General features: G+C 42.2%; 1 protein-coding gene and 1 long non-coding RNA gene across 3 annotated transcripts in view; one reads left to right on the top strand and one right to left on the bottom strand.

Annotated features, from left to right (window-relative positions):
• Positions 1–3,297: 3,297 nt before the first annotated feature.
• On the bottom strand, positions 3,298–9,209 carry LOC123625854. The gene is made up of 2 exons (XR_006730667.1): positions 8,678–9,209; positions 3,298–7,069 (listed from the first exon to the last, which is right to left on the bottom strand). It is a non-coding gene; the product is annotated as an uncharacterized LOC123625854 (long non-coding RNA).
• Positions 9,210–13,205: 3,996 nt separating this feature from the next.
• The window catches only part of MORC2 (MORC family CW-type zinc finger 2), a 38,194-nt gene continuing 35,311 nt past the window's right edge, over positions 13,206–16,088 (top strand). The window contains exon 1 of one of the 2 annotated variants that reach the window (XM_045534490.1): positions 13,206–14,491. In XM_045534490.1, the coding sequence (XP_045390446.1) occupies positions 14,424–14,491 (68 nt within the window). In that variant the 5' untranslated portion in view covers positions 13,206–14,423. The remainder of the gene's footprint in view (positions 14,492–16,088) is intronic. The other variant, XM_045534489.1, reaches the window with a different exon arrangement.

Genomic DNA, 16,088 nt, shown 5'->3' with positions numbered 1-16,088 from the left:
TGAGGAAAAAATTACAGGGTCAGTGTTTACTATGTTGGGTGCGAGATACCTGTGTGTTAATCAAGCAAGGGATATCTAGATGACAGGTGGACATTCAGATCTGGAGCTCAGGGAACATATCTGAGCCAAAGGCAGGAATCTGGAAGTTACCAACACACTGTAGGAAACCAGAGTCATGGGAATGGATGAGATTTTTCAGGATCTACAGGGCAAAAAGACTTATGGCAAAGGACGGCCACTGATTCAGTTGGGCTTCTCTGACTGTAAGCAACAAAATCTGTGGCTACAGGGCCTCCGTTTATTGTTGTACAGGGGATATCTTGTGTAGCCATATGGAACAGCCTCCCCAGTGAGTTTAACTCATTGCAAGGACATGAGGAAGTTCACAAAAATTAGAGAAGCTTAACATTCAAGAAAGCCAGGAAATCTGGGCAACTGAAGGCCTCTTCTATTCCTCTCAGGAACTCTCATGCCCCTGACATGTTATCTTCTGGGCTGACACGGTACGGGGGAGGAGTAGCCTCCCAGAGGAAAGGTGAGGTGCTATTCTCAGAAGGGGGGAAAGATACAAGGTAGGCAAATTTCCACTATGTGGACATGCATTCTTTAACATGAACAATTTTAAAAAATACCTCCACTCAAAATACTGTGGAAAATGAATGTATCTCCTCCTTAAAGGGAGATAACCTAAAATAATTTCCAGTGATCACATCCAGTGTTAAGTCTAAAATTTCCTGGTGATGTTCATTCTCCTCTAGTTCTTAACCCCATCTCAATAATCTGCAACTTATGGATTTACTGGCATATTTAACCATCACCAACACATCCATATGCATTAATGAGGGGACGCTGACATCAGATGGCTCAGCTCCAGTGGAGGGGAATTCTGATGGGACTAACTTGGATGAAGCTCAAACTTCAGCCATGGGGTAGATGAGGGGTAGAATACTGTAATGAATAAAGACAGAGAGAAACAAAAATAAGGCAAGCTAGATGTGGGGTAGAGGCTATAGATCTTATTCCTCAACAGGTCATGGGGCTGTAGCTGGTATTTATATCTTCCTCTTTCACCATACATTTCCCTCCATCCTGCACCCTCTCTATATATAATTAAAAAAAATTCAGTCAAGAATTTTTGACTAACAGGGTGACTCAAACCTTCATTCCAGAGATATGTAGGGGTTTTGGGTTCTCTGAGTCTTCTGAATCCTCCCAGATATCAACACTCTGTGAGTCAGTCTGTTTTCTGTTTATTACCTTAATGCTCACAAGAGATCTTCGTAATGCTGCAAATGCAACCAGTATTGTAATGTTGCAATTTGGGGAATCAATCTCCAAATACTAGGTTGGATTTAAGCACAAAGAGATTTATTTATCCTCAGCACAGAAAGGCTCTGGATTTTATTCTATACCCACAGGTAAATTTCTGGGTTTGAGCTTGTTCTCTTCACTTTAAATTATCCAGTGCCATCCAAGAGCCATTCCAACTCAATGGTCTTAGCTTTCTTTACCCACTTCAAATTGTCCTATTGTCAGCAACTACCTGGTTCTCCAAATTTTGCCCTCAATAGGCACATGATTCCAAATGTCAACATGGGATAACACTACTAGCTGTTTTGCCACTACAAACTGCTAGTTTTTCCCCATGGGACACAGAGCAAGAGTCATTGCAGCCTTTAATTCCGTCTCAGTGCAATAATGAATTCCAGATCCTCTACATGTTCCTGAGGGTTTGAAGCCTAATATTTTGCTCTCTGGTATCAATTTCTGTAATCAGTCATTTGGTAACAGCAATAAAAACTCATTTTGGCTGACAAACAGGGAACTTATAAGGAGGAAATATGGGAGTCTATACAATCAAAGGAAAATGTGGATAACCAGGCCTAGAGAACAGGAACCAGGGTATGGGAAGATCTTGCATCAACTCTTTTATGGTTTCTTTGGGATACTATCATCAGAATGACTTAACTCCTGTAACTGTGTTTGTGTCAACTCTCCTAAGAATCAAAGTCCTGGTGGGAGGGAAATTTTGATAGGATAACCTTGGATTGCTTAAATCTCAGCCAGGGGGAATAAGGGCAGAGTAGCTTTCCAAAGGAAAAGTGGGGATCCATCACTAAAGGAAAGGAGAAGTGATTTGGGGCAGGCCAAAGCAATGGATGTCCACTATACCAACATTTAAATGATGGGGAGAAGAAAAGAGCCTACTATGGTGCAGTGGCCAGGCAGTTGATAAGAAAATGAAAAGTGTTACAGCACTCAAGGGCAGAGTGTTTCAAGGTGCTGGTGGGACTGGTCTGTGCTGCTTAAAGTTCAGATAAGATGCATGTGTAATGGATTTAATAACTAAAAGGTCATTATTGACTTTACTTGCAGTGACTCTGAGTAACTCAAGGACTTTTTTTTTAAGTGACTTTCCCCCTTCTCTCTGCCTAAGGTGGCTACTGTTATAAAGGTCTTAACAGATTAACATCAGTTGAGAACTGGAATAATCTTTTATGAACACCAAAACTATATAATTGTGGCAATCCAAATAAACCCATTTGAAAGAGATATGCTTTAAAGATTAAGGAACAATTACTGAGCTCCAAGTTTCTCAAACAAAGTGTAGCAATCTGTCAACTGAGTAACAGATGATGAATATACTTTAATATTCACTAATATAAAGGCATTTTTAATCATTTAACAAAACAGGCTCAGTGTTAAGTAACTTGCCAAGGTCAAACAGTAAGCACTTAATTTCTAGAATTCTTTATTTTTTAAATAAGGTTTAAAAGTAATGTGGGTAGTGTAAAATATTCAAATACAGAAATGTATAAAGTTGAAAGTCTCAAGTAATCTACACTGTTCAAAGAAAGTCATTAATAGACTTTTCTATGCATTTATAAACGTAAGTACACATTTTCAAATGAGTTCACATTATACACTTTTCTATCAATACCTTGTTTCACTTAATGTATCATGGCCATTTTTCCATGTCCATACACAATAAATGTACTTTATTCACTTTAATATTTAGATTTTCTTATATGGCAGAACCATATCTCATTTAACCCATTCTTTACTGAGGGGCACTTAGGTTTTCTTCTGTTTTTTTCTACCATGCAAACTTTATGCTTCTGCAATACCTTAAGTATTCTCTCAGTTCCTGTCTCATTTTGTCTTCCACTTTGGAAAATAATTTCAGTGTGGCCATGATCTCTAGTTTAATAAATATTTGGATCTGTCAAGTTTCAATGTTGGTAGGTACTACCTTAGTGAGGACTCAATTTCAAGTAATAGAAACCCAACTCAAAGTAACTTAAGCAAAAAACAGTATTTATTGGTTCACATAACTGAAAAGTCCAGGGGATATACTAGCTTCAGGCACGGTGGGATCCAGGGGCACAAATGTTGTCATCAGGATTCAAGTCTCTCTATATTTTGGCTCTGCTTTCCTCTGCACTGGCTTCATTCTTTGACTGCTTCATTCAATATGGTAGGCCCTGTTGGTTTGAGTTTTTCATTCTACAAAGCTAAAGCACCTCAATAAAGAGAGCTTCTCCTTCTCCACAGTTTAGTAAAACTCTGAGGGTTGAGTATCACTGGACCAACTTGAATCACACAACCACTCCTGAACCAATCACTATGGTCAAGGAGATGGGATTTACTGATTGATGTGGTCCGAATCACATGAAGTCTAAAGTTGGGTCAGACTCTTCAAACCACATGGACTAAAAATAGGAAGAGGTGGTCCCAAGAAACATCAGGAAGTTCTTACAATGAGATGGAATAGATGCTGGGCAAATACAACTGACGTCCAGGATAAGATGAGACACGGAAAAAGCTTAACCTCTGCTCTTGAAGTTGAATGGTAACAGCTGGCGTTGTTTCTTCCTTGGTAATAAACGTATTCTTACGGAGACAAAAAAAAAAACAACAAAAAAACACACCATGATGGATAATTTTGTCCTGTTTGCAGGAAGCCTGCAGTCCATTTGAATGGAGTAACAATCACGTCCAATAGCATACTTTGGATGATACCACAGAGTTTCAACAGAAGCAAACTCAGAGCAGTCATGAGTCTGAGAGCCCGACCATCCACTGATGTGAAGCAAGACAACTTGCCTCTCACTGGAAAAAAATTCTGTGAGGTTATTTGAGTCAGTGGTAAATTTTAAGTTCAACAGAAAACTTTTCTTGTGTTCCTTTAAGTCTTTTGCCAAGTTGAACTGGTACATTTCTATGAGTACTGATGAATCAGACTCATCTCTGTATTAACTGCAGAAGAGAGAAATGGACACTGCTTTTGATCTGCTGTACTCCTTCCACATAGGATAGGCGAGGTCCCAGGTGATAAAAATGATCAAACAGTAGGCAAGCATAGAAGCTTATTCTATACTCAAAATCTTTAAAAAGCTGCTGGTCAAGGAGTGTACAGCATGGTCACTCCTGTTGTGAACATTATGTCCTGGTGGGGTGAGGTGTGGGTTGCTTCTATTCAAAAATCCTTGGTGGAATTAGGCACAAGATAGGCTAAAATCAGCTATAGTCTTCTCAAGGTCAGTCCAATTGCAGCAACATGTCAGAAAAGGCAGGTAAGAGCTGAGTCAGGTAAATAAACAAACAAGGTACCTTCAGTAGGGCCAGACATACCAATAGCCAGGATATGATCTGGAGGAACAGGCAGATTAATAATGCAGCTCTGTAAATTAGTTTCACCCTGGGTACTCCAGGGTTAATCCATAGGGCTTGCTCTGGATATAATTTTCCCATCTGAAAGGGCCAGTCAGATACATCAGCTTTCATTTTTCTGCTCATCTGCCCGAGAACTTTCAGCTCAGGAGGCGGCCATATTCTCAATCCAGACTTGAGGTTCTGTTTGGGAGTCTATGCTACATCTGGGAGCCACAAGGGTCAGCAGAGCCATGTTTGTCAAAGTTGGCCCTACTTTCTTTGGTAATCAAGTGTTCACCTTCTGTAACTCAGCCCATCTCTGAGAAACATCTCACAAACAAGTCAAGGCCTCACATTGGTTGAATGGTGCTGCTGAAAATTTAGATGAGATTTGAGGCATGGAGATAGTAGGCAAACTCCTAGGTTTGTTTTAGGCTGTTTTTCCAATCACCAAGTCTTATATGCAGTGTACATTGAAGACTCTTGAGCAGATGATCATCCTCATTTTAAACTCATCTAAGGAGGCAATGACTGGCAGTGTAGATCAATGTCTTTTCCTGTAAAGTACAGGAAAAAAACAGAGGGAAAGAAAGAGCCGACAATTTGAAGGTAGAAAATTGAACTTGAAGGTAACTTCTTCTTTTACAAATAAAAGTTGTATGTACAAGCAGGCTAATCATCATCCAGATTTTATTTTCATTTGTTGAGGGTGAGCAGTCTAGAGGAACCAGACCTAGGTCTTATTTGATGACATGTAGAATCAGTCATATAATTACTATTAGTCTAGAGGATAAGAGACAAGGATATAAAGACACCATTCCCAATCTTTAACCAGTGCATTCATTAGAGTAGCTCAGGAGGACAGCTGGCCCTTAAATTGACCGTGACATAAAGGAACAAAATTTTCTCATGACACAAATTGAAGTCTCTTTGTTCAACATGGTCTGAGAATTTATGAATTGAATCCTTCCTGCAGAAACAGGTTGTCTTAATGCCTGAGAATATCTCATGGCAAGGAATGAAGTCAGCCACTCTGAATCAGTGTAAAACGACAGTATCGAGACAGATGTGATTCCATTATAACATCCACAAGGACAGAGGCTCTTCAGTCTATTAGTAAAATCTTTAGCTGCAGTCTTGGTAGATTTTTTTTCAAGTCAGTCAATGTTTCCAGCAAAAACATAGGCAATAAGCTATTTGAAATGCCAGAGCAAGTAAGCAATCACGGCCTGGCCAAAGGGCCTGCCTCCAACTATTCCTACCACCTATAGTTGATGGCATTAGACATCAAAGGACTCATCTTAAAAGAACATCTCTTACTAGCTAGAAGGAATTTTCCAATGGTTACACTTTAAATCACATTTATGAGATGGGATGTTCCAAGATTGTCTCTTAAGGATTAGCTGTTACACGTAGTTAGAGCTGAGTAGTCATAATACTGGTGAATAGGCAGATATGCTAGTGAAGGAGGAATTGTTTGGGATTTTTTGTTTAAGGTTATGAGCTCATTTATCTTGGAATAGAAAAACTGAAAAACAAAAACAAAAAACCAAAAAAACAAAAAACCCAAGCAGCAGTGTACCTGCCACCAGTTGATTAATGCAGTGACTTGTAGTTTGGAGATGAGTGATACACAGGTGCTGAGCCCCTTTAGGAAATGTTGGCAGCATGGTTCTGCTTTCATAGTTAATGGCTATCTCTTGCACATGAAGCAGAGTACTGCGGCTGAGAGCTCAAAGGTACAGGTTGGTCTAATATAGCCTCAATGAGTCACCACCTTCAATACCAGCTTGCTGGCAATTCAGGTACCCACGGAAAGTCAAGACTTCAAAATCATGTACTTCAAGTACCACTAGAACATCTTGTTTGTGAAAGTAGTTGGTTAAGGGGGTTTGTCAGTGTAGGGTGCACAGAATTGCTCTCTGGCTATATCCAATTCCAGTCACTGGAAGTCCATCTGGGGTGGAGGGCTGTTAATCTAGGTTCACTTGACACCACTTTCAGCCCATTTGACTATTTTGGGGGGCAAAGACATGCCCATCTTGCACTTTTCTACAGTTTGCACACAGTATTCCTAACAATATTCAGCATTGACTGAACATGGATTGTGTTGAGTGGAGGTACAGAAAAAGATCAGAATTCCATTTAGGTCAAACATATTGCTGTCTAGGTCAGTGGTTTTCAAACTGTTTTCTGAAGAGTTCTAGGTGTTGCAAGGAAGTCCCCTTAGGTGTCACCAGGGTAGTAAAGGAAGATGCTGTGGTAGGCTTCAGGCCTCTACGCCTGCTTCACTGCTTCATCCAGAGCAGCTTCGCTTTTACTCTGGGCTTCCACATAATTTTCATTCAAAGGGCTTCACGGCCACAAAGCCTTTGGAAAACCATTGATCTAAGAATAAGTTGTTCACAAAATGCTGAAATACAAAAAATAGGTCACAGAAACCAGAAACTGTGTGAGCAAAACTTGTGGTAAGCCAAGGTGTTTTCCTATTCATTCTTTCCCTAATGTGGGCCACATTACAGCTTGATGAAGTTAAAGCTCAAGTCTGTTATAAATTCTGCTTGCCTGCAGTTGGGCTTATAAGTGACTATTAGAGAACAAGGCTAATGATTTTAAGTTGCAATAGCACTGGGGTTTTTTGCATACATCTGCAAAATGCATCCATTTCTTTGTAAATATTACTGCAAAAAATTCACGGCTAGATGACTTCTCTTCAAGTATTGGTAGGATCTCAATGGGCCACAACTCAAAGTCTAAGACAATATTTCCTTCTCACCTCACCTCCCCCTTCCTTTCCCAATCTCCTTACCCACTTGAGATGCAATGCCCTTGAACTAAGTTTATGGTACATTTCTAGGGACAGAGAAGGATATTGCTGTCATGGAACGCAACCTAATTTTAGGGCAGAATTAAGTTTCCCCCATTCCCCTCCCATGTATCTCCACAAATCTTCTAGAGATTCCCTCGACAGAAAATAAACGTAATGGTCTAGAGGCAGGACTCTCAGATGGTAGAGACATAGTAATTCAAGCAGTTAATGACAGTCATTAACGAAAAATGTATGAGAAAAGGGGGTTACAAGGATGCTGTGTTTATTATGAGGTGTCCAGGGCAACCTGTTGGCAATCAGGAAGCACTGGCTATACGGCTCTGATACTTTCTGCATCCCATTAAAAGGAACGATGCAAAAAATAGCACTGTGTTTGATTAAACTTAGAGGACACATTGGGTTAAAAAGCTAAATAGGGCTTTTTGCTGCAAGTCTTCTGAGATCCTTTAATACACTAGACTGAACTATAGACTGGGGGAAGGGACACATCTTACAGTATTTTACTACCTTATTAGACTACAGCTCTCTGTATATGACATATATACATTATGTATATATACACAGTACTGCTCTAAAAAAAATGGATAGCTCATTTTGTGTAAATATTAGTTTGAGGACAGAGAACCTTAAACTCTTAGTGTCTGGAAATATCAATAAGACTTAGAAAAAGAACAAGGATCCCTAGTTAATTAGGCCATCCATCTTTGGGAAGACCATGAAAACAGACAAAAGATCTAAAAGTAGCTTTGTGTTTCATGTTGGGCAGCCTTGTCAGAGTATGTGCATTTGTGACTGGACAATCTACCATGTGGAGACAGTATGCTGCTAAATCTTAGGGATATTGCCATGGGATACGGGTCTAGGTGCAGTTATCACATAATTACACTTACAATATCCTGTGTGACTGGGGCACCCGATTGGAAAATTAGAAATTTTCCTGGGGTTCCCTATCTCCAGCCATTTTTAACACTGTGGGTAAAGTGGAAGCTAATTCCAAGGATAGCACTGGACTGGGAGTCAGAAGGCCTGGCCTCTACCACTTCGTAGCTGTGACACCTTGGAAAACTGCTTAACCTTTTGAATTTCCATTCCCTCATTTGCAAAAAGTGATTATAATTAAGATATAATGTAAAGGTGCTTTGAAACTGTAAAGTGCCATATAAACAAAGGGGATTACTATAAAGGTTCTACCTTGATGTCTCAAGAGGCCTTTTCTGACATCTGATTGGAGCCTTGTAAGATGCTGTTAGGTAAAGGGATTCCTTGGTAGAATTTCTTACATTTGTGTGAAAAGTCCTGGTTCCTGAGTAATCCCAAAGATGATGCTATGAAGAGTTCACTGTGCCTTTGTTTTGATCCCAATGGGTCAGAATATCTGCTTTCTCATTCAGTAGGCTTCTGCAGATTTGAAGTAGGAAAAGAACAGGGTCCAGTGACCTTGATGGGATCCTAGACAGTTCACGAACTTCAATTATTTGCCATTGTGGGGTATGGCCCAATGCGGTTCTCAAAGAGACGTTGCCTTTCTTCGGACAGCATTAATAACTAAAAATCCCCTGGTCCAAATTTATTGTGTGTCTCTGAAGGCTTTAACTGAAGAAATGAAATGCACACTCACAGAACAAACTAGGCCTTTGTTGTGATAAAATAGCTTCAGCTGTTTGGCTCGAGGATTCTGAGTTCACTACAAAGGGCTGTGCTGGGCAGAACAGGACAGGAGTGGAGGTAAAGGCCACATCATAATGGCTGAATGTCTCTTGGGTCACAGTGGTCCACTGGAATGGTATCTTCTTCAGTAGTAAGGTGGTAGGAATCACCATGGGCAAAAATCCAGGTATGAGATCTGCAGGCTGATGGAATAGCACAAGGAAGGTAGTCAGAAGGTCCAGGTGAACACTCAGCAATCAGGAGGCACAGGACTAGAAGGGGCAGGGGCAAAACAAGTGAGATAACAAATGCATGGAATTACAAAACACATGACTGTAACACTTGGGTAGGCCTGCTGTCATCATATCAGCTGCCTGATGGATACTAATTCTTGACAAACCTGGCTTCGACACTGATGAATGATAAATGAAAACAAAAAGCAAACAACCCTCACCCCCCAAAGAAAAACACAAAAGCCTTATTATCAGCAATTGCTAATCAGAACAGAAAGAGTTCTCACTGTGTCCCAACTTCTGAGAACAAACTATCTCAGGAAAGCAGCAAACAGTAACTATCCCAAGCCTTATACCTTGGGGGAGTAATCTGATTATATTTAGGCTGCTGGGCATTAGCTAGTGTGGAGAGGAAGTGGCTCCACAAGTGGCACAAAAAGAATTGAGATTTTAAGTTTCTATACTAACAATAAAGCAAAGGAGATATTGCCTTTCTTCCTTTTCCAACGTGGTCCTCAAATTGTCTCCTTTTAAAAGCAGCCCTTAACTTTCACTTTAACAAGATTCCATCCTGAGTAGGAGAGAATAAGGCCTTGCATCCTTCTGTAGGTAATACCCCACTCAACATATCAGTTTCTCTTTGTGCCCGAGGGCTCCCTACATCTTTAAAATTTAGAATTAAAAAATAATAAAACAGAAATAAATGAAGAAACATAGCCCATATCTAGTGACTTTTCTTCTAATTAAGAGTAATTTTAGTTATCACACAGCAGTTAAGCAAACACTTACTGAGTGCTTATTCTGAGATAGCCTGCCCTCTATACTCCTCCTTTCTAATAAATGCTTCATCATGGGTGGTGGTATGTGTGGGCAAAGATGCATTAAACAAGGCCCTTGCTTTCAAGGAGTTTGCTATCTGCAAAAAGAGCAAATGCAGGTAAATATTTTATAAGATTTTGTATACCAGGATAAAGATAAATGTCATAAAATTTAAAGATCATTTCTGCCTGAAGTTAGGGAACTCACAGAAAAGAGAGCCTCTGAGTTGAATATTGTAAAATTGGCAGAGTTCTCACAGGTGAACAACCAGAGGAGGGCATTTACTAGAGTACAGGAGAGAGTATGAATGAAAGTGCAGAGGTGGCAAAGAATAATGCATTTTGGAAAATGACAAGTACCGTAATTCACTTTGGATGGAGCATCCTCAGTTTGCACTGAGGGTCTGGACAAAAACTCAGGTCTTCTAATTCCCCGTAACAGCGCTGGTGGCAGTGCTTGCTCAGTCGTTGCCTCTTTTCTCACAGCAAGATCAACAGTCCCAAAATTGAAAAATAAAAAATAATCTACCTCCAGTGTTCCTGCCACATCCTGACAAGCTCTTTCAGGTTCCAGGTCCAGTTCTTGAAAATTTGGAAATCTGGAGTCTATAGCTGCGGCTACAATGAAAGACATCTGGTCGAGCTATTGCAGAATACTGTAGTGAAACTTTTTCAACTTCTAATCCTGGACATCTTGTTTTAACAAAGAATTTCAAGCTTTGAGTTCCAGTTGTCTTTTGCCTCTTTTCTTCTGAGGAAAGCATCTTATCACCACAGTCTTAAGATTCTTTTGAGGTACATCCAGATTTACTTATAAAAGAGCTAAAAGACCAACACATTTTTCTCCAAAACAGTCATTTCTCTGGAAGTGAGATTATTTGTCTCTACCCTTTAGGTAAAGGGAATAGTCAATTGATTTTTTTCAGACATTTGAATGAAATAGCATAATTGGCTAACATCTAATCAGACAAAATACACTTAAAATGTGTTTGTGTTCACTTGCTTAGAGCTGTACCACTTCGTAAGCACCACTCCACAAAATGAAAATGTTTGAAATCCAACTGTTCAAACATTTTTAGTGCTTGCTGGATAATGGCCTGGAATTTGATAAAAGCAAGCTGACAATTAACAAAGAAGCAAAACCTGGCATTTTGGCCATCTTAGTATCACAATTGCAAGCAATTAGAATACGAGGCAGGCTGGGAAAAAGTTAAGCTTTGAATCACTTCCAAATCTACTGATTTTGAGGTTCTGCAGGAGATCTAACGAAACTCTCCAGAGAATGTTAACCTTCAATTAATAAAAACCCCCAAACATCTTCAGGAATTCCATGCCTGGTTCAGTCTGTTCCAGTGAGCCCACTTGTTAAAAATCCACACACACCATTAATTAGCTGGGCTTGGCAGCACCATTTAAAAATAAGCCTGTTCACTACCAACCACACAGACTAGGAATAAAACGTAGGAGCAAGTAATGGATGGCAACCATGGTTCTGGAAAATGGTCAAAGAGTCAAAAAGGTAGTCAGGCACCAGTACAAGCAGCACAAAACAAAGAGTTGCTGGGCCAAAGATTAAATAAGCTTCTTGATACTAGAGAACACATCCACGTCTAGTTGTAGCTGCTGTATATTGGGTGCCATTGTACCATATGCATCAGCCACCCTTCAGGCACCCCATGGTGAAAGGAAATTCAAAATAGAAGCCAAGCAGGGGAGTGTGGTTACCCCGAATATCCATTATGCATAGAAACAGCTCACATATCCCAGGGACTCAAACAGGGGCTTCAAATTGGTTGTGAAGGGTCCCAAATGACATCTAGGCCTCAGTTTCCTCCCTGTGGCATAAAAGAATGATGGTTCTTAACTCTTCTGCGTCACATCCCCCATTGCAAACTTGCTAGCGATGGATCAGCATTCCCCTAAAATAACCATTCCCACAAATTTCCGCATACAATTTCAGGGAGTTTGGGAACCTCCAACTCCAATCCAAGGTTTTCAGATTCAAAATGCAAGGATTGGACAATTGCTAAATTGTCTTACAACTCAAAAAACATCACAAACATAATCATTCTTTACGTACAACCAACGCTTTGCAGTTTACAAAGCGCTTTCAATTCCACACACATTGACAGGCAGAGGAGAAAACTGAGGCGCAGACAAATTACAGAGTGACTTGCCTAAGGTCACTCGGCCAGCTGGTGGCTAGGCCCGGAGGCAAACTCAGGTCTTTCGACTCCGGAGCTCTTCTCCCCACTCCAGAGCTGCCGCCTGAGCTCCCGCCCCTCACTAAGGCGGCATGAGGAGGAAAAGGCAAAGTAGAAAGCCCACCACCAACCATCCTCCGGCCCCCTCCTGCCCCCCCAACTGGGTCCGTGCAGGCCCGGAAGGGTGGCGCCAGGCCTCCAGGCCGGCCCCGGCCACCCCCGCCTCCCCGGCCGCGCCAAATCCCGCTGCCGCCGCCGCCTCCCCGGGAGCGGGGCGGAGCAGCTGCCCCCCGCCACCGACCACCCGCACGACTCCTCGACGAATCGCAAACGCATAGGCCGCCGCCCGAGTTCTGCGTACGAGAAGAAAGACGCGGCGCGACCGCCAACGGCCACCGGGCGCGCGCCGCGGCGGCCGGGCCTGCGCCCCAAGAGCTGGATGCCAGAGCAGGAGAAAGAGCCGCCAACCGATCGCTCGATCGACCGCGCGCCCACTCCTTCGCCCTACCAGACCGGGGAGGGGGGGAGGGCGCGCCAGGGCTTCTTCGAGTTAGGGGCCTGACTCCCCGGCGACGAGACAAGATGGCTCCTCCGGTCCGCGCCGCAGCTACCGTCCCGACTGCGTCGCTCGTCCCGCCCCCGGTACTGTTTCTTTAAATGGCGGAGAGGGTCAGGAAAGCAGGAAGAGCGGCGCGCTCTCACGTGACAGGGGCGGGACCGGCCAACCAAGATCCGGTCACGTGGGGATAGGCTGCCCGCCAATCAGGAGGCGGTGCATCAGGGCGGGGGCGGGAGGATCTGCGCCTTTGTCATTGGCGGAATGCGCCGGGGAGGCCTCAGGGGCTTGGGGCGTCGGGGAGTGCGCGAGGTGGCCTGGGCTGTGTGCACCAGCAGAGACAAAGCAGTGGCTATGGTGGCTGTGGCTGCTGTGGCGGCAGCGGCAGAGCGTCGTTAAACACCGAGTTTCGCGGAGCTGAGTCCTGACATCATCTCATTCAGCGCGTGCGCGCGCGAGGGCGGCGGCGGCGGCGGCGGCGGCAGCAGCACATGGTTCTGAGAGCGCGCTGCGGTTGTTGGGTTCCAATTCCTCGGGGAGGGACAAAGGCAGCTGTGAGCTCCGGGCAACGCCCGGTTGGGTGGCGCGCTCGCCGCTGCCCTCGTTCGGGTCCTTGAAAACTGGGACTAACTTCTCTTCGCGAGGAGGAGGAGGCCACGGGACCGAAGCCCGGGAAGGGCCTGAGAGGCTGAGCCCGCTGTCTGGGGGAAGTGGGGGAGGGGCGCGGGCCGCCTGAGGTAATTTGGGCGGGTCGATTGTGAGGCGGTTCAGGGGCCAGTGTGAGGTAATTTGACCCACCGCCCTGAGGAAATTGGGGCGGGACAGCAAGCGGGGTTTGGTCGGGTTTTGAGAAAAATCCTCAGCGCCTGGGAGGATTTTCATTTGGGAGGAGGTGAAGCCGGAACCAGCGCCATATGCACTCCACGGACATCTTGGTCGCCGATTTAGGGTCCATTTAAGGAATCTCGCAGTACTGGTGGTGAAGATAGTAGGTGCTTGTTCCGTTTTCTGACAGAAGTGGGTAAAATTCCGGATTGGTAAGTTTCCGGATTGGCAAATTTCCTGAAGAGGAAATTTGGGGGGAATAAAGTCTCGAAGAAAATGAAGACGGAGCAGTAATAAACCACCGACTAAAGGACCCTCTACTCCAAGACTATCCACATTGGACTAAGATTTTCCGGATTGAGCTATCGGAATTTAACGCTAAAAGCTCCTTAGGACTGTAGGTTTATGAGATCAGTGAAATAGTTACGAAATATTACGTCATAGTCGTTGAGAAGAAAAAAAGAAGAAATTAACTGTAATTTTAAACATCTCTTTAAATAATACCTTGGATAGATACTAGGTAATCTTGGTTAACTGTCATTAAGGAGCACAGACTTATTAAACCTTGACTGGAAAGAATTCTGGAAAAAGTATTCCATTGTAAGGTTATATTTCCCAGTTAGTGGGTGAAAGACTGGAGACCTCCTTGCAGTTATGGCTTTCACAAATTACAGCAGTCTGAATCGAGCTCAGCTAACCTTTGAATATCTGCACACAAATTCGTAAGTATCCTATAGGTGCCACCGAGGTCACCAGTAACTCATTCCTTGATAATAATACGGAAACCCTTTCCCCAGAAAATTTAGCTTTTTTCCTTGTTGGGATGTATCACTGGAGTGAAATGTATCACTGGATGTCGTGAGCTCTGTATTGAAGAACTGAGATCAGTGAAATAGTTGTTGCTAATCCAGAAGAATCTGATTTTCATTTATTGGATCAAAATTTTCTAAATGAAAACTTCAGTTATTTGAAGTCAGTATATTGAGTTGTTTCATTCAAGTGTTTGATAGGAATCCAACTAGTTCTACTCTATTGGATCACCAGAAGTTGGACTATTTTAGTATCAACTGTTCTCCTTTCTCGTGAGGACAGCCCAAACATTTGGGTTTATAACAAGTGTTTACTTTCTAACAAGGCAAAAAAAGAATGAAGACTTTTAAATGACAACTTGTGAGAAGAAATTTTTTTCCCAGCAAACAGTTGGTTTTATCTTCCTGGGAAATTGCTCCCTACAGCCTATATAGTTTGTATATACTAAGCAGGAAATGGCAATTTGTTTAAATCCTTGATTTAGATAGTCTTTCCCCCAAATTTTCGCAGAAACACGGTGTTCATGGTTCTTGAGTTCATGAAGAGATTACCATCGCTCCAGTTTGGTCTGGAATGTTTCATGGTTAATCCTTATCCCCACTCTCTTTGGAAGTTATCCAGTGGGGTCAAAACTACATTAGTGTTTTAATACATTCACCTGTTACTTTTGAGATAAAGGTAAGTATTCCACAATTTTAGTACCTCAAGATGAATGGTCCAGAGTTATCTGAGGAACCACCTTCAGAGTTGAGAGTGTAGGCTTCAATTGTCCAATAATAACAGGGCAATGATTTTTAGCCTTTTATAGAAAAGAGAACATGTTATTTGTGATTCCATAATGTTTTTAATTTTTTGCTGTTTTCCTATCAAGGAAATACAATTTTTCTGAGTAGTGAAGTAAATTGCCCAATAATGAGAGCCTCGTTTTATTTTGTTTTGTTTAGGAAGCTTATTATTGAACTACAGAATTTTAGAGAAGGTACTGCAGAGGTCATGTAAGTGAATTCTCACACATGCATGATGAACCGGAAACCCAGTTAGATGAGGTTACTGATGTAAGGTTACTCAACTAGTTGATGGGGCAGTCTTGGGCAAAATCTTTAGTATCCTTTGTATTTGAATTGCTATGTTAAGAACAGCAGTTGAAGGCTACTTCCGATGTTCATGAATGTGTTTGATAAGTAGTTATCTTAGTTCTGAGTTTTGGAATGACAGTGCAAATCTGGAATTATGGATTTTATGATAATCTTAGAAGACTATGAACTGGACTTCAGAATCTGTGATCTTGTTCCAGCTTCACCAAAGACTTTACGTGATCATAAAATAGTAGTAAAAGTTAATTGCTTCATGCCAGTCACTGTTGTAAACATTGTCTAAAGTAATCTTTACAGCAACCCTATGGGGTAAGGATTATTCCTATTTTTCGTATGAGGAAACTGAGGCTCCAAGAGATTAAGTTTTGTGTTAACAGTTCTGTGGCTGCTAAGTGGCAGGATTAAGGTGCCAAGA

The sequence above is a fragment of the Lemur catta genome, chromosome 21 (assembly GCF_020740605.2).
Source record: "Lemur catta isolate mLemCat1 chromosome 21, mLemCat1.pri, whole genome shotgun sequence".
NCBI classification, from domain to species: domain Eukaryota; kingdom Metazoa; phylum Chordata; class Mammalia; order Primates; family Lemuridae; genus Lemur; species Lemur catta.
Note: the sequence above shows the minus strand (reverse complement) of the source record. Positions and strands in the feature narration are given on the sequence as shown.